At 37.5% G+C, this 27,723-nt stretch overlaps 1 protein-coding gene across 2 annotated transcripts; it reads right to left on the bottom strand.

The window, feature by feature from the left end:
* Window positions 1-1,206: 1,206 nt before the first annotated feature.
* Window positions 1,207-27,630, bottom strand: LOC139938947 (serine/threonine-protein kinase ULK2-like). Of its 2 annotated transcripts, none has more exons than XM_071934622.1 (25): window positions 27,150-27,630; window positions 25,761-25,853; window positions 25,158-25,199; window positions 18,729-18,798; window positions 18,167-18,217; window positions 17,202-17,324; window positions 15,187-15,260; window positions 14,609-14,769; window positions 14,000-14,082; window positions 12,989-13,042; window positions 12,226-12,479; window positions 11,795-11,825; window positions 11,417-11,474; window positions 9,368-9,490; window positions 8,896-9,043; window positions 7,776-7,866; window positions 7,082-7,282; window positions 6,702-6,838; window positions 6,103-6,304; window positions 5,295-5,488; window positions 4,559-4,725; window positions 4,133-4,251; window positions 3,072-3,265; window positions 2,388-2,478; window positions 1,207-1,718 (listed from the first exon to the last, which is right to left on the bottom strand). In XM_071934622.1, exons 1-25 carry the CDS (start codon window positions 27,237-27,239, stop codon window positions 1,642-1,644), a joined length of 2,928 nt encoding a protein of 975 aa, XP_071790723.1. In that variant the 5' UTR covers window positions 27,240-27,630; the 3' UTR covers window positions 1,207-1,641. The 2 variants fall into 2 exon arrangements, with proteins under 2 accessions (XP_071790723.1, XP_071790725.1); XM_071934624.1 differs by having other exon boundaries at window positions 6,702-6,835; window positions 27,150-27,629.
* Between the last annotated feature and the right edge of the window lie 93 nt (window positions 27,631-27,723).

Raw genomic sequence — 27,723 nt, forward strand, 5'->3', positions numbered from 1 at the left:
ATGCCCAACTACGCTTACATAATTTTTTTTTAGGCTAAACCAAGAAATCAGCTCATCAACTGAGGTTGCATGCCTGAAATTTGCTTTCTGTGTGACATTTGCAGGGAACTAGTAATTAGTTATGCGTATCACCACTCAGTTACTTTTTATTAACTTGAAAATGTATGACACACACAATACTCTCCTAAACTCAACAATGCTACAACCAAGAATGCAGCATAATTTTTTTAAGGGAGTTGAAGTCATTTAACCACAATGCAGTAGGCATGATCTACATGCAAACTAAATTTAAAATCTTGTGTACATTCTAATCAAGCGACTCCTGAAAAGTTAAAAGCTCACCCACCACACAGAATATATCTTGGCTGTGCAATTTGGGAGTCATATTGAGTGTTAATTTGCAGTGCACAGTTAAGTCACTACGTGTGCCTTCAGATTCGCACCATATTTGTTACATGCCCCTGATGCCCACATGGCATGTTGTTAGGGCAGATAACATGTGTGAGGGGGTCTTTATGGTAAACAGAACACTAAGCCGATGCACCTCTTTCTTTTTCCTCTCCTTTCTTTACAACAGGACAGGGGTCACAGCATCCTCATCAGCATCCTCATAGATGAGACCAGCTCCTTCCTAGAAAGCTTCCCTTACTCGGCTTCACTGGTGGAGATGATTGTACCATTGGAGGCGGTCTTGTAGCCACAGGTGGCATAAGTACAAGGGGTCTTTATGGTGTAAAGAACACTAAGCACATCTTTCTGTTTCATCTCCTTTCTTTAACAACAGGGCAGGTGTCACACCATCCTCATAGATAAGAGTAGCTCTTTCCAATGAAGTCATCAAGGAGTTGGCTTCATGGGTAGAGATAAGTGTGCCATTGAAGGCGGTCTTCATATTTAGAGCATCGTTTAAAGGAACACGTTGCCTTGGATCGGTCGAGTTGGTCTTTGAAAAGTGCTATGTAACCAATTGTTATAAAATCGGTATGGTTAGAAAGATGTTGTAAAAGTAGAATGCAATGATCTACACAAATATGCCTCGAAGTTGCACGGTTTTCGTTTTACCCTGTCGACAAACACGGTCGGCCATTTATGGGGGTCAAAAATTTGACTCCCATAAATGGCCAACCGTGTTAGTTCGCGACGTAAAATGAAAACCGTGCAATTTTGAGTGATACTTGTGCCGATCATTATATTCTACTTTTAAAACATCTTTCTAACAAATGCATTTCATAACAAAATGGTTTCAAACGCTTTTCATAGACCAACTCGTCCGATCCAAGGCAACGTGTTCCTTTAATGAGCCGTTAAAGATTATTGGGTTGCCCACAACTGATCTTTGATCCTCTAAAAGTTGCCAACTCTGCATGGAAAGATAAGCATCCAAGGATAGTTTTTACCTCCATAGAAGGAGGCCAATCATTATGGCAAACTACTTTGGGGGTATGAAAACTTCCTTGGTTGATTTATACCACTTTCCTACTTTCCTCAGATGTCAGTGAGAGGTTGCAGCATGTAATCTTCAGACCTTAGGAAATACTCCCTGCAGCAACCTGGTCACTTGACACGACAGTCTCAATAGCTAGCTTCCTAGGTTGACTGAACTTTTAGATCATATTCCTCTGATATTTGTGTTATTTTGTCTCACGTTGTCAATGGATGCAAGGAAGGGTTAGACTTTCGCTCCAGGTGGAGTATCCGTTGATCCAGAAGCTGTTTATCTGTTGGTAATAGCAATAGACCGTATTGAATATGATGTCACTGTTCAAATATCTGCCCTACAAGATGGCGTCTGTGAGCGTGCTTGTGCCATAGAAATCAAACCGGGAATGCTGCGTGCTGCGTGCTTCCTTGATGTACGCGTTTAGACGCGCATATGGTTTGCCCTACAAGATGGCGACTTTCATAGCCGCAAAGGGGTCATTCAATACGGTCTATAATGTTCTTGCATTCAAATTTCAATATTTTTATGAAAAATTACACTGTATAAACTGTATAAGTTAAGTATTAATTATACCCTTAAAGGCAGTGGACACTATTGGTATAAAACATTGTGAGAAACAGCTCCCTCTCGAGAAAGAGGTAATTTTCCATGAATTTGATTTTGAGACCTCAAGTTTAGAATTTGAGGTCTCGAAATCAAGCATCAGAAAGCACACAAATTCGTGACAAGGTTTTTTTTCTTCTTTCATTATTATCTCGCAAATCTGACGACCGATTGAGCTCAAATTTTCACAGGTTTGTTCTTTTATGCTTATGTTGAGATACATCAACTGTGAAGACTAGTCTTTGACAATTACCAATAGTGTCCACTGTCTTTAAGGTCTTAATTCTCTTTGATGTTGCAATATTTCAAAAAAGAAATCAGTTCAAATTGAAGGATTACTTACATGTTAGAAGGAGGTCCCTGTCACTGTCTGTTGCAGCTTGGAGACATAATCCACGCAGGAGCATCTGAGCAGTGTGATAACGACTTACACACTATAAAATAATAACAACAACAAACAATCTTAAAGCTGGACAATAAAAATCTCTTGAAAAACAGGTAGAAGAGGATAAGTGAGGAGCTGCTGGTGCACATAAAAAGAAGCCCGCAAAGAAATTCATCAGCAAAAACCCTGTGATAAAAAAAGGCTTACAATGTCCATACATCGGTCAGTGGCCCCAAACATGTGCAACACAATGTTGTTAAAACTGTTCCCAACCAGGGTTACATGTAGGTATTTCCTGGAAGTGCGAGGGTTAGTCATTTAAGTATGATCAAACAGATCAAGCAAATTTTTCTGGCTGGGCAAATCGTCTTACGAGTGAAACAGGCTTCACTAGGGAGATTTAGCTGCATGATACGCGAGCAAAAACATGTACTTGAACGCGAGCAGATTTTGTTGTTTCAAGCATACGTGAAGTTACAATTTTTCACGTCAGGTACGTACGTGTAGACGCCATACATGAGCATGCAATAAGACCAAAGTGGTGACGTCACCTAGAAACGAAACAATTTTCTGACATTCACAATCACGTTTTTTGCTCGCACATGTAGCTAAACCTTTCTACTATTGAAGAGATCAACATACCTCCTGTGGGTTACCGAATAGTTCATCCAGCCCTGTGCTCTGACACAGATCTATTGCATAGCTGTACATGAGTTTGTCTGCTGTAATCATAAACCTATCTCTCTCCACAGTGCGTGCCCTACTCATGTTCTTATCATAGAGGACCCTGCAGCGACCTAGACAGTGGTGGTAGCGTTCATTCAGTGCAGTCACAACTGGTTAGGTAAAATGAATAGAAGACCGTTGTTTTTAAACACTTTCAAAGCAAGGGAACAATTTTAGCTCTACAATGCTTCATTATTAATAATAGAGTGTAATCATAATAGTATTAATAATAATAATCTGGGAATGTACATAGTATAGTATAGTACTTTTACAACAGCTATGAAAAAGACATAAGTTCTCAGTCCTCTTTAAAGCAAAACTACATTACATGCCTTTTTGCATAGGATGTTTATCAGGCTTAAGACAGAGACATTAATAGCGACAAATACTGCAAATGACATGAACTATTTAAAAAATGCAAATAATAATCGGTGAATAACTGGTAAATAAGAAAATCCGCTTACACGTTTGGAAACAGGGAATATGACTTAAACTTTCCCCTATTCAACAGAGGCAATTAAACCCAGCATTAAAACAAAATATAGAAGACATACAGAATAATACTATGATGAAGACAAACAAACATCTAGAGTTTAAAGACCAAGTAAGGATTCATAAACAAATACATATCAAACAATTGAGCACAGAGAGAAAGTAATCAATCACAGGATCTAAGGCATATGGTTTAAGAACAGTGCTTTGAGGTCCTGCCCCAAAGTTTCACATAGAGAGCAAGGTGGATACACAACAGAACAGGGAATTTCATGTAAGAGTAGGGCTGTTTTGGCAACAATATAATACAAGTTTACAATATTAACAATTTTATCAAACAAGCAAATAAATGAGCAATTTTTTGAGCAAAAATTGAGCAAAAATGAGCAAAAATTTCTTATTAACATGTACAGATTAGTTTGGATTCACAAAACAGTTTCATCAATGTACAAATGGAAATAAAACAAACAGACAAACAAACTTACCATTTCGCACAGTGTTTGATGGTTTAAGCCGATCAGCCAGGATTTCAGTTTTGGCCATGTCCAGTGAGGCGGAGAGAAGTTCTAACGACCTAGCATATAACACTAACTGCTCTGCTCTCCTGAACATACAAACCAAATTACATTATTCAACTTTACTATCCAATTTAACTTGTAGATTTGGCCAACTTCCAGTCAACCAAAAAGGTCATGTCCCGAACTGACATTTTCCAAAGTTTACATCTCTTTAATAAAACTGAACCCACATTCTGCTGATCAGAAACACCAGAGTTTGAATTCGGTGCTCTTAACCGCTCGGCCACAACAGTTACCACAGTGTCCTTGATTAGGCAAGATCTACTGCCTTGAAATGAGTGTACATGTTCATGTATTGGTAATTCAGATTGAATATTCTTTGATAATCCTCACCTGTATCCCTCACTGACAAAGCAGACTTGATCCCCTGTTCCGATATCCGTCTCAACCCCATACACTGACTCAGCTAACGGGTCACTCCTCTGCTTTGCTACCTCATTGATGGCATCTACAATGCCAAGAATGACGCTGAGACGGTCAACTGTCTCATTATGCTCCGGCTGGGAAATAGAAATGGTTGTAGCTCAATTAAGACAACTGAACTCGATATTCTTGCCTTGTACTAATAAAGGCTGGTTCACACACAACTGGTTCTCAAAACGTCCAAAACACATGCAAAGAAAAATCATAAAACAGCTTTGGTCTGCTAGAACTTATAGCTTTGGCCGTAAATTTCTATAATGTGACCATAGTAGCTTAAATTCTGGTAATGAATTTGGTCTATGTTAAAACAGGATGAACGTGCTACAAACGGACCAAGTCTGTGTGAACATGTACATCCAATGCCGCCAGACTGCACCACATCCAGCACGTCCCTAGTATGGCAATTCCGTTCGCAGTTTGTCCTTCTCATTTTACGAACGATGCCACTGTCTAATTGCAGGGCGGGATGGTCAGCAGACCCTTAAAGGTTGCTACTACGTCCACTCCATTTGCATACAGTTTTAGCCAGTTCGGCTTCATTTTTCAGATTGTAATGAGAATATGTTCGATGTGATGGGGGTGTTACATGTCTTTAGTTGTTACATGTCGTTACATGTCTTTAGTGCATAACAAAGTAGCATCTTACCTCAAGTAGGGTTTCCTCCGGTAGCTCAGGAGCAACAAACATGATTGGACCCATCATGTTGGGAGGCGAGGCAGCATATGGAATGGGGCTTTGACTGGAGGGTGAACCCTCAGACTGCAAGGCCGAGTTGCGTCGTGATGTACTACCAATATAGAACATTGGATTGGTCGGTGGACTTGTGGCAAGAGATATAGCTACTTGGAAAGACACAATAAACAGACATAAGAAGTTTTTTGGTCACCTCTTCATTGGTCTAAGTCTCAACTCAACTACTTGGTTGTAACCGCTAACCATTAAAAACAATTGCCTACACAACTGTTTAAAGCATACCAGCATATCAATGAATTCAATACTAAATGGGGTGCTGGGTGGGAGGAGGGGTGGGGGGAGACAAAAAGCCCTCTTACTTTCCATGCCATTTTCCAGTGTCTTGAGTTGACCAATCGTTTGGAATCATTCAACTGACTGGGTTTGTCTATTGTGGAACAACTGCGCAGTTGTACATGTATGTATATGTGCTGTGAATATGTCTTGCAAAGGGCATACATGTACCTCTCACAACTATGTGGATGATAATGAATGGTCATTTAGTAGGAGGGTTGACTGTGTACTGAGTACTGTGTAGATGCAACCACTTTATAATAGTATATTGAAAGCTGGCCTTCTGCATACATATATCCTCAAAAACTAAAGGATTATAATTATTGAATGGTCAGAGAGTACTAGGGTTAAATTACAGTTCGGAATTACCTATGAAATACTTTAGCGAGTCAATGCATTGGGGAGATTTTATTTGAAAGTATCGTACCTGACAGTCCATCAAAGCTTCCTGCAGGAGACTTCCCAAGGCTCTCAAAGGCAGCTTTGAGTGAGTACTGGTCTAGCCTGCTTGAGCTTGCACTACGAGGGAAGACTGCTGTCTCCTTCGGGGAACAGGCTTCATCATAGCCACCTATAGCACCAGAGAATGTCTTGGTACGCTGGGGTCTGGCAAAGGGGGCACTCAATGGCTGTTAGAGACAATCAAAGGAATAAATATCAGCCTCAGCTAAAAAATTTTTTTTTGAAGGAATGGGAAACTTTAATATGCATGGAAAAAACTAATATGGGTAGATTCCAAGGTTGACCCTGTTTTCAGATCAATGAAGTTCACCATGCATCTCATCAGTCTCCTTGAGAGTACATTCTTTCAAAGGAATATCTTTTATATTTTCGGTGAAAAAGCGTCATGAACATATTTTCACAAATAAATAACTTAACGCTTATGATAGCATTTTAAAACTGACAATAACTAATGTTTTAAACTTAATACGGAAAACGTTTTCCGGCAGAGTATTTTAGCCTTGTATGCATTACAGAAGATGCTTTAAAAATATATATCAAGACAAAGTATCAAACATTTCTTACTGCTTCAATAATAGTATCTTCCAATCTCATATTGGATTCCACGCTTCCAACTCTTTTAGTGGGTGATCCCAATATTGTCGGCAGGGCAGAGGGGTTGGTAAAAGCCAGAGGGGATATCCTTGCTGGAGAGGACACTGCTAAGACAACGACAGACAAAATAATTCAATTATTTCACATGACCTACACTGCAATAACTTTTTTAAGACAATGTTGTCCCTACAGCAAACCTGAAATCATATTTAAAAAAAAACAATGTTTGTTTGCATTAAGGTAAGATTTTCAGATTTCTTTGTCAATATCTTGTAAAGGGCACTCTAAGAACCTTTCAAGGGCACCCCTTTGTAAAGTATCAGGCCTGCAAGTATTTAACATGAACTTACTTTTCCTTCTTGCCGGTGAGCCTGAACTTTGGCGCTTGACTGATGGCGGGGACCATTTGTGAGCTCCTACTGATTGCATGGGGCCTGATGACCCGCTATCAGACAGTGGTGGAGAATAAGAACCAATTGGGAAGCGGAAGAGGGGCGGGGAGGGCGAGGCTTGCGTCCGGCTGCCAGACACCCTATGATGAACACCAGGACCTGAAGTCACAGATAGACAAGAGAAGCTGGTAAAGACAAACTAGTGAAGTCAGAAATGAGATTTGGACCAGGCCTGGAATTTCATCTTTAAAAGGGCAAGGCCATTTTCATTTTGCAAAGGGCACTTCCATTGGAAAATCTTAAAATCAATGGGATACTTTTGTAGGGGCACCAAGGCCAAAACCAGGGGTAAAACCAGTGGTCTGCGTGTCATTCCAGGCCTGTTGGACACCGCAATAAATCGGGATAACAGTACAAATCTCTGGACACCAAAAACCTTGTATTTGGAGACAACATTTTTCTAAAGATTGACTTTTCACATAGAAAACAAATCCACCAGGTACATTGTGTTTTGACCCCTTTGTAGTGGCATGGTCACACCTTTCAAAAAACTTCAAAGGCAAGAAAATATTTGAAGAAAACTTGATGCCAAGAAAGATTCTGTGAACAAAATAGGCATGACTGATGTACATAAAACCAAACATTAGCCCACCTGGTGATCCTGAAGGGCAACTGATGGGTGAGGCTAATCCAACTGCTGCAACTGGACTCGGTAACTTGCCAAACTGAAGCTGGTGGGCACCCTTGAGAAATGTAGAACCAGTTCAGACGTAAGTTTTGATTTAATGGGGATTTTTAGACTATTTTATTATAGGTTTGATTTGTGGGATCTGTGGAATGATACACAGAGATGCAAAAACCTAAAGCAGTGTACATACCACATCAAAATAATGGCCACATTTGATAGTCAGTTACCATTTGAACACACAGGTATAGTACATCATACAGCAATATAACGCAACATTGAAAGTTAACAAAATAAACAAGGAAACACCAAATCATACGCACAATTGTATCATGTTAAGCCAACCAACAGAATGTTACATTATTTCAAAACATTAAAACCACTCAATATTCAGGATCATCTATTATAATAATAATAACAAACATGTATTCATACAGCGCTCGCTTAATACAGGGTTCCTAAGCCCTGAAAATGAATCTACACATACATTTAATAACAATTGCATCACCAACACACAGGCCTGCATACTCTACAGAGGCAATGGAGGCAATAACATCATGCCCCTGGGGCCAATTTCACTAAGAGCTCAGATTGATCTTATCTGTATATCAATCTTAGTTGCTATTTATCAAGATCATCATGTGAAAATAAATCACAGCCAGTTGTATGTGTGCACAATATATTTATAACACTGAAATTTTTTAATAAAATAGTTAATAAAATGTTACGAGAGAAATAAATGTCTTATATTGTTTAAAACAAAACACACAAGCTTAACCAATTATGATAGAGAAGAATATTTATTGATTTAGCAGTTCACAAAATCCAACATGACAGCACACATTCAACACAGACAGCCCAATCCCCCTGGACCAATAACAGCCGAATCTTTCAATACAATACATTTTATACAACACTATACCCTCAAAGATCAAATGATATACATGTATGAAAACAAAGCAATCTTCCTAAGGGTAATGATGTTAAGGCGCTTTGAGAAGCCTGTTAGGGGTGAAAAGCGTGGTATAAAAACCAACTACTATTCATTATTATTCTGGAACTTAGTACTGTTTGAAATTAAGCTTACCTGTGGGGATGTTTTGGAAGGACTTATTGCACTATGTGGACTTGGGGTAGAAGCAGGTGGCGTCATCTTAATCCCTGGGGGATTCTGCCGATTGGGACTTGATCTGGGCCTGCCAGATGATCCCGTAGCTATAGGAAGACTTGTCGGCCTGGGATTATCCAAAGAGAGAATGGTTATTTAATGATTTGTAACAACTTAAATAAATGAATAATAAATGTTAAATTTGCATCAATTTTTACCAATACACCGATTACTGTATACTCAGTACTTTCCCAAGTCCCGAAAAAATATCACTGGCATATTACTCCGGTGGGATTCGAACCCACCATCCTTGTAATTCTAGAGCAGTGTCTCATTGACAAACCTATCACTAAAAACCACTTGAATGATATCGAATGGTCAGACGGTGAGATGGTTTTAAAGCTAACAACATAACACTTTGGCAATCCTTGACCAACATACATGTACCCACCTCCCATTTGGAGACTGACTTCCACCAGTAGGCGACTGACCCCCTGATGCTTGCGTAGCATACATGGCAACAGGGGAGGAGGGAGAAGGGATGGACCTATGCCGGGGTACTACAGGAGGGTCACTGTAACCAAGAAAATGTCAAGGGGGGTTACTCCAGCAGCAACAACATCGGAAAATGGGTAATGCAGAGCTGTCAACAATTTCATCTTGCTATCCGGGAGATTTCGTACAACAATCAGGGAGATATTTAGTTACATCCAACATGTAGGAGGAAAAAGTTCCAGAAATCAGGGAGAGTTCCAAATGTTTTCATCAGAATATGAAAAGTTTGGTTTCTTTTCCCTGAACTTTCTGCAGAATTAGGGAAAGTTGGCAGCTCTGGTAAATGAAGCAATTGGCACAAATCTTTTGAACAAGATTTGGGATTACTGTATCAGTTCAGCTAGAGTGACCAGAGACCAGTTTTATATAGAGCTGCTTATCAAACAAATTTGAGTGAAACCATGCTTAGCAGAAACATGACATCAGCCAAAACTCTATGCAATGCAGATTGCTCTTCCATTAAGCAGAATTTTCTGCTGAACAAGAACAAGTTTACCAGTTTTTACAGCTTAAAAGTATGTACAGTTTGTGCCTGCATGGTATCCACTCATGGTATCCACTCATTTCTGCTTGGCAATACCGGTTTATACATACAGTTAACAGCTCTATCTTACATGACATCAAGCACAGCATGCACACTGGAGACACCCCAACAATTTTAGAACTATGACAGCATTATCCATTGACAATTCTAGCAGCATGTTTACCTTTCAACTATTGACAAAAGAATCCTGTACAATATTTTTCAAAAGAGTATAGGATTTCAATAAACAAGGAACCCCCGGGTAATGGTCAAGTTGTATGTTTGCCTTGACCATTACCTGTACACAATTTGGCCTCACTCTTCTTTCATCAGCAGTCCCATAATAAGGCCATCATTTTGGTACAAAGGTTGAGTTTTGCACATAGACAATTCTCTCCACCGACAATGAGATTATATCCCACCTATTATTTGTGTGGCTTACATTTGGGTTAAATGATAACAAATATGGCCTCGTGCTCTACCAAAAATCTTGTTTGCATCAAGTTCATAACTTGTCATGCGACCTTGTTGCACTAACGTGAGCAAATGTCCTTGTGCACTACCCATCGTCACATGTTGGGACAACAGATTAAAGTCTGACCCGACAGATAAAGGTTACTAGTACAACATACAAACAGACGGGGCCAATTTCATAGAGCTACTTAAGCAAAATATTTGCTTAAGCATGAAAATAGCTCGCTTATTTTACACATGTTACTGGCCAGAATTTCATGCCATATACATTTGTACATTGCTTGTGACTGGTATTTAGCTGTTGTTTACTTAACATAACAATTGAGTGGAGTCTTGGACAGTAATCTGATTTTACTGAGCAAGGATGTTTTTGCTTGAGCAAAATTTTGTGCTTAAGCAGCTCTATGAAATTGGGCCCATGATTCAAACCCACATTCTGCATACTCTAATAACAAAAAAATATAAATTGGCCACGATGCTCCACAAATCACATGGCTTCAAACTTCTGACCCAGCATTTGCCAGCGCAGAAGAGGGATTGAATGATTCTGAATGTGATCTTAATCATCAAAGATGAATTACTAAAGAAGTCAAACAGACTCTGCTAGGGTCAGAACGTCAAGCCATTAACTATTTATTGCATTTATACTGTTGGTCCTTTTGGTTGGGAAGCAGTTTGCAACAACTTATTCTATTTTTTCAGTTACACAAAGAGTCAGAATAAATTAACCTGCCTGATCCCATTCTGGCCTATGCCAAACTTAGAGTACCATGGTGTCTTATAGGCCGTGTCTGAAATGGCGACTTTGGCTACAGCTACGGCTAGATCGTGAGTGTTTCCCTATTCTTCAACACTGGAAAGACGCGCTAATCTAGCCATAGCTGTAGCCGAAGTCGCTACACGGACATGGCCTTACACTTTGTATGTTTGCATTGACCAGCAATTTACCTGATTGACCGCAGACGATCAAACTGTCTACTCTTTGGTGACTGCTCAAACCCTGTGCCTGATAAAGGTGAACAAGTTCATATCAGGTTAAGTATCAAGTTTAAAGTTTAAAGTTCATTTATTTCCACAGTACCAACTGCAATCAAAATAAAATAACAAGAGAGACTGTTGGTGTACGATTGTTGGTATACAAGCACAACGTTAATGAAGTAAGTGTGAACATGAAGTGCAAATAAATAATCATGTGGTGCACCAATTAATGTAGTACAGTAGTGAAACCAGTTTCATTTGTCTGTTTTTACGAAAACTGAAAACAAGTTCACATTTTGTGCATCTTCATTAAACTGTCACGTCAAAGAAAGTTAAACAAATACTCACATTGAACATTTGAAGAAACTAAAACGAAATCCTGTGAATAAAGTGGACAAGAATTAACAATGATACTAGCTGTCCAACATGTGGGACAAAGTTTTGCTTGAAATCTCACAGAAAAAAAAGCGTATCACACAGCAAGTTGACCAATCATTAGAAACCATTCTACTGTATGGGTTGCATATTATAACAATAATAATAATAATAATAAAAATAATCACCAGTTTTTATAAAGCGCTTTTCACACCCGAAGAGCATCTCAAAGCACTTCCAACATTATTACCCATTGTCACTGGGGTTAAGTAATTCCTTAAACCATCTCAAGTCAGCACAACTGGGATTTGTCTACCGAGTACATTAACATGTCTACAAGTTGAAATTCCTTGTTAATCCTTGCTCTGACACGAGCTGAAATCTTGATAAGAAGTTTGTCTTACCCCTTCCACTATCTCGTTGTCCAGGGAAGTGATACTCTGTGGCGTGCCAGTCCCGTATTTATCGGGTGAGCTGGACACATTGCCCCCACGACTAGTGTCGCTCTGAGAGGATGAGGAGCGGTGTTTCCTTGGAGGTTGGTCTTCAGGGGATGATATAGGCATGTTACCGGAGAGAGGAGAGACAGAGATGGTACGTCTCTCGGGGGAGTCTGCTACGTAGCTGTAAGTCCTGCTTGGTACTGGCATTGGGGTGGCTAGAAAGGAGAATTTACAAGTCAAAATGAAGACAATTTAAGCTACAATTTTGTTTAAACTAGTTATTATTATTATTAATATTAGTATTGTTATTAAGTTAGAAGGTATTTAATATGCTTCCTTTGTGAAATTACAAAGTTAAGTTTAAGTGTTCAGTTTTTCATCAGTACATCCCCCAACCTGTTCTTGTGAAACTTTGACAAGAAAACAGACAGATTTTTATAGCATGTTTGTGTTAAATTTCTCCCTGTAATCAGAGGTTTTGCACATTTCTGGGAACTTGAGGTTTGTATAGTTGTAAAGGAAACAAAATCAAACAATTAAGTACGACCAAGAGCTACATATATCGTATTGGTTGCCCCAGCATAGAATTAGACAGCGAGAGATTATGTATTGAACAACCTCAATTTCATCAACAAGTCAATAAAGGGGTACACAGTATTTGGCAACATCGATTGGTCTTTGGTTTGGTGATAATATTGAGAACAAAAATCCAAACAATACTCACATGTTGAGGTAGATTGCACTTTCTTTCCTAGAAATGGATGACTGAAGAATGCATCTACAGTGAAAATGAAAATTGTAAATAATATTTATCTAACAAAAGGGTAATGTTACACAAATAACCAAAATCAATTTTTTAATCAATCAATTTTTTAAACTATCAATTGTGTTACCTTTTAAGAAACAGAAACCCTAATCTCCCTTAGTATATCTACATATTAATAATAATAATAATAATAATAATAATAATAATAATAATAATAACAAATTCTTATACAGCGCATTTCATAACAACCGTTTCAATGCGCTTTACATTAGTGCCCTGGTCATAGGGCCAATAACATCCCTTTTTAATGTTTCTCAGCTCCCTTGGCGAGTGTACAGCCCTGAGCTGCCTGTAAGGCGCTTGTGGCTTATCATTACACAATATCAACCTCTACTCTCGCAGGTACCCATTTATACCCCTGGGTGAAGAGAATCAATTATAGTAAAGTATCTTGCTCAAGGACACAAGTGTCACGGCATGTACAATGATAATTACTCAATCTCACAGTCAAACATTCAAGACCACTACTGTACACTTAGTACTCTGATATTTTAGTAGTATCATATAAATTTATCAATCAAGATGAAATCAGTTCAGCAGTACTCAGTCCTATTTAGAATCATTGATTGGATAATCAGATTATAGAAGACATCCAACTGTGTAGGCAAAAAAGAGGACATGGCCAAGCACACAAAATGTTGTAAAGTGATTTTCAGTACTCTATGGCAATATTATACACACATAAAACGAACATAAAACGTGTGGAACTGAACGATTTACCTAAAGATTTTTTTATTACTGGACCAATCGTAAATTGAATGGACAATGGTCAGTGTTCCTGTGGCTATTTCGAGCCTGAACTTTATGATGATGACACTATGATGATGATGATTTGATAATAATGTACTCATTGTACTTAAAGGGGCGAAGACAAATTAATTAAAGAATCAAAAGATATGTAAAACTTACCAAATTCTATTCTATTATTCTGGTTTCTTTGTAAAAGTCGAAGAAGGAGATCTTTCAGTTCCTTGGATGTTCCAGAAGGAATACTATACAAAAGCAGAAAATGGATTGAACAAGTGATTCTGAAACCAATTCAATTTGGTTTGTTCCGATCATATTATTGTATAATTTAACACTAGGCCTACATACATAGGTTAATAACAATAATACGATACACTTATATGGCGCATAAAGGAGGAGCCTCCATGCGCAACACAAAATAAAAACAATTAACAAATATACAAAAAAAATTGTTACAAAAAGAAAGAATCATACATATGAGTCTTTAAAAGTCCCTTGGAAATCTGAAGAGAGTCAGCTGGACACATAAGTTGTTCCATAACAAAGGTGCAATGAAGTGGAAGGCTCTTTGACCATAGAATTCAGTGAAAAAGGTAGTTTGAGTTGGTAGGTTAAGAGTCTGGTATAGTCTACTTAACTTATTTGTAGCACTCTTTGCTTCCAAGAACAATAAGAATAGAGGTTTATGCTGAAGATGAGGTGATGTTGTTACTTCTTCTTTATTTTAATTTCTTTTAAAAGATTCGTCTTTCAACAGATTTGAAAACTTACTCTGGTGTGACATGCTTTGCTCGCTGGTAGAATTTCTTCAACTCCTGTGGGTTGGAAGCTTTGAACGGCGCAGACCCTGTTAGACATTGGAAGAGTATGGTACCCAGACTCCAAAGGTCAGCCTTACCATCATACTGCTGTGACATAATTACTTCTGGCGCCTGTTTTGCAAAATGAACAAAAAAGATACACTCTAAACTAAATTATTTACTATAAATTTACATGTAGTTTACTCAGCACCTGTTTTTTCACAACTGTAAGATCAAGCTGGGCACAATTTCAGAGCTGCTTAAGCACAAAACGCAGCTAAGCAAAAAAAAATAAGCTTACCAGATTAGGGAACCGGCCATAAATCAGGTCACATACACCATTTCTTACTGGTATCCTGCTAATTGTTGGTAAGCACAAAATATGTCAGCAAAATTGTCAGCTTAAGCAGCTCTATGGATGTGGGCACTGGTTATATGATAGATGTACATACATAATACAATATTTAAGTCAATAAAATAAAAAAATTGTAAAAATCAATTGAAATGTTGCTTATAAGAGGATAAATTCATTGTTTGATCATTTCTTACCATGTAAAGAGGCGATCCACACAATGTTGCTGCCATCATGTCTTCCTCTAGAAACCGGGCAAATCCAAAATCAGCTAGAAAAAAAGAAAATAAACGAAGATCATAATCAAAACATGTTTTGCCTTGGTTAGAGTTGGGAGTGAAATGTCACAGAGAAATTATCTGATGCTTGATCACCACACATCTAGATGTAGCTGGCTTTCTCCACGCTAGCTAATGAAAAGAGGCTTGACTCTGTTCCCTGATCTTTGCCTAAGGAGCCACTTCAAAAGTCTCCCATAGTCTTTAAGAATTTCCGAAACAAGTACCCTATTCTCACATGTAGATGGTTTGGGGCTTTGATACGAAAACCTTCATCTGTCTGAATTGTTTAAATTATGCCAGTGTATGTTTACGTTTAATCCTTGAGCTGGGAACAAAATTACAAAACTATTTGTTTGCAGTCTGTTAACTTAGATAGTAATCACTTGTTCTAATTGAAAGGAATTGTTTATAGAACCAGGGCCCAATTACAGTTACTTAAGCACAAGTCAACCATGCTTACTGGAATAAGGTTACCGCGCAGCCAGAATACAATGTCACATGAACCATCAGATAAAAAAAAAAATTGATTTTACAGTCTTACTGCTATCAAAAAATAAGTAGAAAACCAGTCAAAGACAGCCTGTGTGGCATGGTTTTTTTTTAGCCAGAAACCTATTTCCTTTGTTTAAGCTCTACAAAATTGGGTCCTTCTTTGAAGAACTATAAATAATTCTGAGAGATAATTTCTATTAAAATGCTTATCACCTTTGAGAAAATAATCATATTGTATGCAAATTGAAATTGAAATTCTAGCTACGTAACTTTCATTAAACATGTACATTTCGCGAGTACACATTTATCTTTATAATGCCAGCATCCTTTGAAATTGCATTTTGATAGATCCTGTTATTTATAGGGCTTCAAAAACTACAAATCCTATAAGAAATAAAATATTCTTTCAAAGACTGAGCTTGAGCCTTTAATGGTGACTGCCATCAGCTCCCTATTGGCGGGAAGAGGTACACGCATGCATGTGCAAAGCTAAAGATAAAATCTAATGCCAGAGGTTTATGCAGATAATAGTCAGCAGACTGGTGACAACAGTCTCGCATTTATGCCATCATCAGTACCATCAAATCACGAAGGCTGATAATAGATTCAGTTGTGCATGACTGGCTGGAAAATTTCCAGAAGCTCACCTTGGTCCACGTTTTAATCGTGTGTCAAGGGAACATAACAAACAAAATTGTACACGTTCATGGTATGCACAATCTTACATCATATACGTAAACAAAGCAATTTTTTGCTGCAAAACTTTAAAAACTTTGACAAAAACTTTGTTTAGGCAAAGTCAGATTTAATTCCTAAATCTAATAGATTTTTGTGCAGTGTTCTTTTGTCTCTTGAAACCGGATATTTAGTACCTAAAATAACGAAAATTGTAACCATTTCAAAGCCATCATGTTTTACATGATGTTATTGTAAGCATGTTTTGTAACTACAACGTATTCATGTTTTGCAATCTTACATACATGGACACTAAAGGTTGATAATGGATTCAGTTGTCCATGACTTGCTGGAAACTTTCCAAGAAGCTCACCTTGGTTTACGACATAACCGTGTTTCAAGGGAACATAATCAAAATTCTACACGTTCATGTTGTGCACAATCTTACATCATGTACGTAAACAACAAATTTTTTTACTGCAAAACTTTAAAAACTGTAACAGAAACTTTGATGTTGCAGGATCTGCAAGTACAGTATCTGCATCTATTATAACATGAATTGTAATCTCATGTTATTTTTTTTTCTCTAAAACAGGAAATGTAATACCTGAAATAACAAAGTTTGCAACCATTTCAATGCTATTATGTTTTACATGATGTACATTGTAAGTATGCCAAATTTTTGTTTACTATTTTATGCTTTACAAGCTTAAATAAATTGACATGTATACAAATGCTACACTTTATCTTTAAATGTTACTCACCTATTTTGATTCTGATTTCCGAAGGAGGTGGTGTCTTTTTGCCTCGATGGGCGAGTAACAAATTCTGGGGCTTGAGGTCTCGGTGTATGATGCCCTTGTTGTGCAGTACCTCCATAGCAGACGCTGTAACAACGATGACAAGACCACTCAGTTATCAGGAAAGAGGAACAGTGTACTTGACTGTGCTCGATTAGATTCCATCAAGTTAGGAGTCAGTGTTCAGATGTTTTGCACTAAACACAGTGAACGATTTCCCTTGTATAGCAGAGAAAAATGCTACACAAAATGTTTCAATAGACCCATGCATGTGATGTCACATGCTGAAAAAGCGCCCTCACTGGGGTCAAAAAGCGCTCTCACTGGGGTCACAGGAGGCAAATGATTGGACGATAGCTGGTCTTTGCGTGAAAATGTGCGCGTGAGCTCAGTATCAGTGTAGCGTTTCGCTTTATGCAAGGGGTCTATTGCCACTCAAAAAACTGGATTTGCTACTTATTAGCACTAGGTGTGCACACAATAAGTTCAGGCTAAATTTCTTGCTATACAAATCGGTAAGATGAAATCGTTCCCCGAGATATAATCAAATGTCATTAGCATGCTGTTAATTAAAATTAAATGATGAAAAAGTGGACATTTCAGCCAAAGATGACATACACAAAAGAACAGGGGCTGTTCCCCTTTAAATAAGTCAGACAGACAACATTTGATCAAACACATTACTTCAAACTTGGGGGGGGGGGGGGGCTGGTGATTTTCGTGTTTGTTGAAGCGTGATAAATGTTAGCTCTCTGGGAATGTCAGGAAAAACATCAAGGACCCTAAACCATAAAAAATGTACAGCTTACACAATGTACAATACAATACACCAATGCAAAGGAATCATACATGTGTACTTCGTGTACATGCTTGACCCAAGGGTCACAGGCTTTCCATGGAAAAAAAAGAGGAAAATACACAGTACATACCCATCTGTCGTAAGAAGAATCGTATTGTATCTTCGCTCAGAGTGCCTTTTGCTGTAGAGTAAAAAAAAAAAAAATATGGGGGGTTTTAACCGGAACAATGCATCAAGAAACCTGAAGATATGAATTGTACGGAAACAGTTGTGCTGCAGCAAAGTGTTAGTTGTGTGACCTGTATTTTATGACAGGTCAACATCATTTTCGTAATACATACATGTATACATACACTGGGCTTCTTTAGAGGCTGCGACACATGTTTTTATATGCCCTCGAGCTCCATTTTACAATTGAGTATGGCAAAAAAATCGTCATAAATCAATGAATCATCAACTTAAAACAATCTGATTAACAGCTTTACTACATTAACCATTGGGGAATATTTTGACACAGATGCACTGTACTGTGCATTGATGTTACAGACAAAATGCTTTCAAAACAAAATAACAGGGCATACTTCTATGAGCTCCATCATATTTCAAATGTCAAACATTAATGTCAGATAGATTATGCTACGCTGAACTGCTGTAGATGTAGCTATTTGAAGGAATGTGTATTTTAATCATACCATGCAAGTAGTCTGCTAAGTCACCGCCATTGCAGTATTCCATCACCAGAAACATAGAACTTGAAGTTTCCTGCAAATACAAGAGATGAAAAGATTTCATTTAGAACCCAAATAAAAAATTCAAATTGTAAAGTAAAAAAAGGAAACAGAACATACATTACAAATGTCCTGTACACACTTTCAAATATTACAAGAATATGTAAAGTTTTTTGTTTGAAATTGAAGGTATGTGTAATTTTTACATTAATATATTATTCTTCTCCAATACTAAATGAATAAAAAGATTTGTTTCAAAAAATCCAAAATGTTACTTAGGCCTACTTGTACATTTAATTTTTAGTAGATACATTTCACTCCAACCCTAGTTTTTAATAAAAAAATAGACACACCATCCAATCAAACCAAAATGTGAAAATTTTCTTAAATTTAGGTAATCCTGTTTCCATGGTTTACTATGCATCAACTGTTTTGATAAACAAGGAGATCTAATACAGGCCTGTATGCTTCGTTTTTAAAAGGGCAAGGGCACCAAGGCATTTTCTCTTCGGCAAAGGGCACCCTATGAGGAAATTGTAAATTTCTACTGGATCATTTCAAGGGCACCAAGGCAATGGCAAGGGGCAACGGAGGCAATCGCCTTCGTTGCCCCTGTGAAGTATCAGGCCTGCTAATACGCAATTGCATTGATGTACACAAATCTTTAAAAAAGGCTGTAATTACCCTACAGTTGTCTACATTGAAAGGTCATTAGGCTTAGCACATTCATGATCTGTCTAGACTCCTTAAAGCAGTAGACCATGTAAACCTTTGTTTGTAAACAAAACGAGTGACCTTGCTATCAGGATATTTCCTGTCACTCTCAGGCATGTGGAAAAGTTTACATTTTGTGTCTTCCTACATAAATTCAAGCTCGGTATAAAAATGACCTCTTAACCAATTTTGAAGTAAGCCTCTTTTCATTAATATCTTAATACTTGTTGCAAAACAGCTCAATGTGAAACTGTGTTCTCTTTATTTTTATTCCGGTCTTGTATGGAACTGGTCCAGTAAAAGTTTTGAGCTACAAGCCCTGCAGACTTGTTTGAATCCCCCCCCCCCAAAAAAAAAAAGAATATATATCTAGCCCTATGCTGGTGGTCTCCCTATTTAGTCAATATCATTCAACCGCAAACTGCCGTGTAGCCAGGGATCACACCCAGGTAACGATACAACCTGGGAAGCGCCAGACAGGGGATCACCTTTTCAAAGGGGATGCAACTTTTTGTATTAGATATCAAATAATAAACCACAAGGGAAACTGACTGGGTACATTTTAAAATGATTTTGGGTTGAACAAAGAAAAATTGACTAGAGCGGGATTTGAACCAACGACCTCCGGTTTAACGTGCCGGCGCTCATATATATATTTTTATATATAAAAATAAAATAAAAATTGAGCCCTGTCTGTGGCTCTTTTGTTAACATGTGATGTCACAGGTTATGTACCAACTACAATTCAGGATATATCACACCTCCATGCACACTACACAAACTTGCTGACCTAGTAGTAGGAATTCTCTGTGTTCTCCCATAGTTTTTTTTTTGCGATGTCCCTACTGATTTTGTACGATGTGTAAGCAAAGTGAGAACGCTCTCACTCAGCCCATGCTCAGCCATGGCCAAACCAAACGGATCCCCTTTGTTTTGAATTGGTAGACATTAGGCCTACGACACAGGTGTTCAATTTTTCGCAATGTGTGTGACCTTGACTCCATTTACATAATATTAAGTTGATACGACCAGCATTTTGTGATCACGTTCCATATACATGGGTCACTCAACAAGGGAAGGTCATGTCTGACAGTGACACCAATATGTAAACACCAGCACTGCAGTAATAGTGAATTAAAGCAGAGCATGGAAACCAGAAAAGAGCTTTTAACAATAAACTTAGCGGAAACAAAATACACACTCTTGCCCTAGCAAATACTTTTCCCAAAAGTTAATCAGTAGGCCTAAATGTAGTACATTGATGTACATGGCCCAATAGTAAACATAGCTGGTTCTAGATATTGAAACTACGTAATCATCAGTCAATAGATTTCATGATCAATATCAGTGGGCTGCGTTCTTGGAAACAAGCCAATCTGTGATGACAACAAAGCTGTGATTGTACAATATTACACAGACTGGCCTTGCAGCAGAACATGTAGAGATCCTAGGTTCTGTCTGGTGTAAATTAAAACATGGACCAGATTTTATTGCATGACAGCACGGCCAGCTGGGAAGAATGACCATTACATCATGACCTTGTGGTCAATATAGTACATTATCGCCTGAACATCACATAATGATGATAAACACAACAGATGAGGATGTGTTATTGTTGACATTATGTTTATTTACTACCCTACAAATACACATATTAGACATGATGTGTACCAGTACTGATCATACTCATCTCAATGTACACATGTTAAATACTTTATTTCACTCTCCATGAGAATGTACATTGTTAATCACATCACATTTACGTGAAAAACTGAAAAAAACATAGGCCTACCTTCATATAAACCTGATATAAATAACAAGACCTGTGCCACAAACCCAACAACAAACAAACAAACAAATAAACAAACAAGCAAATAAACCAGCAAAAAAAAAAAAACAATCAACAACAAAGAACAAAATTTTCAATAAGTTTCTGTACACAATACAAAACCACATGATTTACATATAACTGCAGTGTGAATATCACAACACAACACACTAATCACAATACTGAACAACTTACTTACAAGCAATTGTGATGTAATGGTTATTTTGGGAGATGATTCACTTATCATGATGACAACAAAAACCTTTTGAGTTCATTGAAAATGATTGAACAAGCACACAAGATGCTGTATAATGACACCTTGCTCTGTTGCTCTTTTTACGTTGCAACTGAGTGTACTTGTTTTAATAGAAAAGGGACCATGCAACAGAGCCACCCTGTCCTTCTAAGTTGTATACTTTTGTACACACGAACTGAATCGTCTGAACAAGGCAGTTTTGGGTACATTCTTGACAACACCGTTTAGAGAAAGGTTGATTCAAAGATTTTAAATGTATTTAAAACTAACCTCAGAAAACAATATTTCTAGTTGGTTATTTTGACCTGCACAGCATTTAAAATTTTACTAGTAAAACTTAGACCAACGGTGAACTTGCAGGCATGTATGCTTTGATTTTGAAAAGGGCAAGAGTACCAGGGCATTTTCTCCTTGGTAAAGGGCACCCTAAGAGAAAATTGTAAATTTCTACTGTGAGCATTTCAAGGGCACCAATGCAATGACATTAAGGCAATCACCTTTGTTGCCTCTGTGAAGTACATGTATCAAGCCTGAATTTGTATTCTATAGTGTTTGATTTTGAATAAATAAACACAAATCAAAATAAAGTATCAACAACGAGATACAGTTAAATAACAATACTTTTTTTCCAGATGATCAACCAGCCAGTGTCAGCTACAATTCTTAATTTATTTTCATATAAAATTTAAGCGATTTGAGCACTGTAAACACTGTTCCATAAAGGGCAACATTTGAAAAGTCAGTTTTATTAACAACCAATAAAAAAAAACTGTGGTGTTGATCGCCTGCAACAAGGATTCCTGGCTAGTCTCACAATGAACATTCCCTAGACCAGCAGCTAGGGTGCATTCCTGTGACCTACATTTACAGGGTAATGTTAGTCAATCTGGTCTAGTGTGTGCATTAACTATGCTGGCCATGAGCCAATATTATATTGCACAACTTATGGGAAACCAAATAGGAGGCTGTAAGCTCGGCCCCATGGTCATGGTCTAAAGGGAAAGGCCTAGTATTTTAAGTAAAGACTTTTATCACGGTGTGGTCACCTTGATTTTACTCCATTCCAACTCATTGTAACCAAACTGAGGCTGGATGAAATAATAGTCTGGTGCCATGCGCAATGAATGCTAGCATTCATTTGTAAACAGGGAACATGCCCAATATAGGACAGCAAGATTAAGGTCTGTAATACTTTCTTTTGACATGATGATGATGATTAAAAGATATTCCCTTCAAAATAAGATCCATGTATGCATCAACATGTTTTTGTCAAAATTATATATATGCTCACCACATGTTTATACCTTGGGCCTACATGTACATATGATTTTATTTTTTAAGATTTTACTTACAATTTTCTTTTTTAAATTTCTATTGTTCCTTCTTGATCGAATGAACTTTGCCAGACACCTTAATACATGTAGTACTACAGCCATACATTACATAACATGTACCAACTTGCCCCTCTCAATCTTATTATCATGTGTGTAATGCATGGACAGTGACTGACCTTTATGACTATTGACCAATTAGACCCTAGGGATATTTACAATGACAAAGAGAACCCCTGGACTTAATAAAGGAGAGCAGGGTCAATGAGTTTCCATCATGCAGTGGGCACAGACAACAATTGCATCATGCTACTGTAATATGTAACAACCATGGCCTGGCAGGCACCCTATCTGACTGGTAAAGGCACTACATGTGATTCATGCATCTTGACGGACTAGAGTCCAACTTCCATCATGCTCATTACATGGGCTACCTCCATGATTATTCATAAACCACTTTCACTAATGAATTTTGAGGTGGAAATAAGAAAACATTTCACGTCAGCCTGTACAAACATGTACAAAAACTCTCAGTACTGTAAATTGGACAATGAAGGGAAGACTGTAAAAGCTAATAAAAAATGGCAGTTTATAAATGCAAATTCTACTTCATTAGACCAGTTTTTCAATGCGAGTGTCCGGAAGCTGTTGATAGTGTATTGATTTGAACATAGAGCCTAGCTCTATGATTTGACTGATTATGGAGAGGATACAAAAAACATGAACAAAAACATTTCCACGATCTGCAAACATTGAAAACAAGGCCCAAGTTTGGGTAAAGACTAGGACCTAAAAATTGAAAAATTACATTGTGACTTTCCAAAAAGAAAAAACGAATTCCATTGATAAACCCTACAATAGTCAGTAATGACACTTCACTAAGACAACATATTTGTACAGTTACTTAGATAACGAAACGAAAAACTACATCTGTAACAAGGTACCTGTGTTGCCTTGCCTTATAACACGCTCAGGTCATACTGTACATAGCTAGTACGTACAAGTGTGATACCAAACAAACATGTAACAGAGCTATAAACCCTTCTATACGTATGTAGCTCTATTATTATTCTGATTTTATCATAGACAAAGGACTTTCTCTATGCTTTGTATGTACATGTACCATGTACAAAGTAAAGCTTACGGTGTACAGTATTTAAGTACATTATCTTTACTAATAAAAACTAATGTATGTACCGGGTACATGAAAAATAACACACTAATAACATCAATAGAGAATCGATCATCAACTTCTCTTGAACCTGTTCCTATACCATAGTTTTTCAAATAAGGCATTGACCAAAACCTCAACAATACAGAAACCTTGGCAGTTTTAACACTTAGCAGACCGAGTATTCAACATTAAAATATTATTATGAAAACAACCTTCAGGGCACACGTACACAAGCATTGACATTACATCTCTGGCAACATAAAAAGACCCTTTTGATTGAATCCTACACTGAAATGGGAAGATTTTGCTGAGAATGAAAACAGTTCCTGCACGAGAAGACAAAACGGCTGCAAACACAAAGGCTATAAAATGCTTGCACCATGGGGAATCAGGATCTGAAAGCACTAAAGCTTTGATAATTCTGAGAACTGGTTGTAGCATGGTAGGAACAAAGAAGTGGACCTTGGATTCAATTTTTAATGCGTCACATGATTAGTTTCAGGACGAAACCTCATTTGATGTACCCGAAACCCATCATCAACAGAAATATGACCTTCGAAATACTGTCAACATTAAAGCACCATAAAAATATATATATCACATTTGAAGACCCTTAATGACCATTGCTTATTTTGTTTGCCATAAAAAATCAACCATTTTTGTTTTTTAATTAAATCTTGTGTGTTCACCATGCACATGTACAATGTAATTAAAAACTATTGCAGATGTGTTGTCTCGGAAAAAAGCCATTTAGTTGTTGATGTTCCAATTACATCATGTCCGGTGCTCTAGTTGTCAAGTTGTCAGGTGACAACATTGACAAATAAATGTATAAAACAAAATACTCACAAGTTTGTTAACAAGTACATGTATTTATTGAAAACTAGAGAGAGGGTAAATGAATTAAGTCTTCCAAAAACTAACATTTAATGTACTTGAGATGAGTATTCTTTGTGGCCTACATCCCAAAGAAAGGTAAATTGAATTGATGTACTGGTAGTCGTGTGTGAATATTTACTTAACATAAAACTGTACATTGTATGTAAAATACATTAAAACATGTGCTCTGATTACAAAATTGTCAACTTACCTTGAAATGTAGTAATGAGACTACGTTTTCATGGTGGAGGTCCTGAAATGTAAATTAGAGGTAAACAAGCATTAGTAAAAGTGATTGTAAGTTTATCACAATTTAGAGCGGGCCGTTGCTTGCGTAAGAGCCTTGGACAAGGCTAGGTCAAACCCTGATTAGGAATACCCAAACTGCAGGTGATTCCACACTGAGGTCACTGGATTTAGAACTGTTATGTAATGTTTTGGTCTACTATGACAGGAAATGACTACTTTTGTACTTGTATCATCAACAACATTGAACAATAGCTCAAGCACAAATCAGGCCTCATTATTTCATTCTTCCAATGGCAAGGCAGTTGCTCCTTGGTATTAAAGGGTATTTCAACAAAAAATATGAAGTACACACCTGGAATATTTATAATCAGTATAGCAGTTTATCAATCAGAATATGCTATATAACACAAACACATTTTTAAAGAACAAATACTTACAAATATTCAATACAAGTTGATTTTAAGGTGTTGGTTTATTTTAAGGTGTTAGTTTATTTAAAGGTGTTTACAAAAAACTCAGCTTTAATACCGGGTATACCTAGTTCAAGGATAGATTCAAACTGTACCTTAAGAATTTCAATTTCTTTCTCTGGCATGGTCTGCGACTTTGATAACTTCTTCTTGTTAATGCACTTGATTGCCACAACCTCGTCTGCTCTCTGTCAAATAATCACACACAAAACTACAATACTCAAAATGATACGAAAATAGCACATTGAGTGAGCAAGGCATGCTGGGGGAAAAATGGCGCAGCGAGATGGATTGTCCCAAACTCTGGTGGAACGGTAATATCAGTACAAAATCAGGCGGGACTAGAATGGCGCAACAAAGAAAGTTAATCTTGGTGATGCATTAATTTGATTTATAATATAGGCACCTCATCTCTTTTCTAATTGTGACACAAGAATATTTGGTTTGCATACAAATTGCTTTTAGTTTACCTGTGCATAAGGTTTATCGCGATTCAGAAACGCAATGCATTGTGGGAAGGAATATGGGGCGGTTTCTATGCAGTTTCTATGACTTGCGCACGCAACGCCTATACCTTTGTGTGGGTTCAACAGCGCCCTCTCTTGATATTTTGCTATTCGCGATAAACCTTATGTACAGATGTAGCTAGTACTAGTATAGTAGTAGTTTGAACCCGGCTTAAACTTAACTTTAGTTTAAGCATTTGAAATTCAAAAACAAAGACTTCTACCTCCATGATAAAACCAAAATACAATTACAATATTTTAAAAGGGTAACAACGTATGGAACGAAAATAAATGTGTCTCTCGTCTCACCCAAACTATACAAACCAACTTTACTTTTTTTTTTAAATCTAAATCTAATAGTAATATAATATCTAGGGCTAGGGTAGACCCAGTAACTGGGGCGCTGTACTCCTTTTCAACAATTTTTGACTTTATCTGTCGTACTGGGCGCTGTACTCCTTTTCAACAATTTTTGACTTTATCTGTCGTACTAGCTAGTACGACAGATAAAGTCAAAAATTGTTGAAAAGGAGTACAGCGCCCCAGTAGCTAGTACGACAGATAAAGTCAAGGATAACTTTCCGTATGGCGCCACCACTTTTTCACTCATTTTTACAAAAAGGGATATATCAATCAGGTAAATTAGATACTATATTATTTTATTTCGAATGAAAAAGTGGTGGCGCCATACGGAAACTTTTCCAAAGTCAAAAATTGTTGAAAAGGAGTACAGCGCCCCAGTTACTGGGTCTAGGGCTAAGGCTATTTTGTAATCTGATATGTCTGATATCAGATACATAATAAAACAGCAGCTGCAATATTAGTATCGAGAAACGACTTCTTCAATTCACACTGGAAAACATATAACTCTTCAGATTGTGTCACAAAGTAACATTAAAGTACTAATTAATTAGTTATTTGAGTTTGACTTTGACAATGAATTGTTGAACTTAAATGGTCAAAAACAAAATTGTTTACCTGTTTTCTCTTGCCTCTGAAGACAACTGCAAATGCCCCATGACCGATTAGGTCTTTCTTGTTGTACTCAAAATCTCCAACGTTTTCCATCTTTTCAACCTCAATAATGAACAAAGAGGTGCAAAAATGGGACCTAAACTAAGCGGTCATAGAGTTACAAAACAAAGCACAAAGCTTGTTCGCTTTGCTGACGGCAAACAGCCCGCCATACAATCGTCTGTCACACTCGGACGGGTGCGCCGTTACTTAAAAATGCTAGTCCATTTTCTTCTTTTTGTTGACAAGGCTGTCTCGATATGGTTAAATAAATCACTGCTCCAAAGCTACAGCAACATGTTCACATCATCCAACATTCATTTTTGATAAAACGGAGGTCACTTTGGAGAAATATACTATAAAAAATTGCAGACGAGTCTCAGTTTTTGCTCTGTTCTAGCCAGCGATTTTGTGGTTTGTTGTCGAATGACGACATCTCGTCATTCGATCCCATGCACTTTTGACCTTTTAATATAAACAGGCCAGCTGATTGCTTTATGTATCATCGACTTTTAAAAGGGGCGGCCAAAATGTAAGT

This window comes from Asterias amurensis, chromosome 6 (assembly GCF_032118995.1).
Source record: "Asterias amurensis chromosome 6, ASM3211899v1".
NCBI classification, from domain to species: Eukaryota; Metazoa; Echinodermata; class Asteroidea; order Forcipulatida; family Asteriidae; genus Asterias; species Asterias amurensis.

What these genes read in the sequence shown, in the direction of transcription:
- LOC139938947 (XM_071934622.1), bottom strand. Translation starts at nt 27,239, where the DNA reads ATGGAAAACGTTGGAGATTTTGAGTACAACAAGAAAGACCTAATCGGT. An exon ending in TTGCCCTTCAGGATCACCAG is followed by an intron (nt 7,283 to 7,775) that starts GTGGGCTAATGT and finishes CTGTGACTTCAG; the next exon opens with GTCCTGGTGTTCATCATAGG. An exon ending in TTTGTCAGTGAGGGATACAG is followed by an intron (nt 4,252 to 4,558) that starts GTGAGGATTATC and finishes TTGTATGTTCAG; the next exon opens with GAGAGCAGAGCAGTTAGTGT.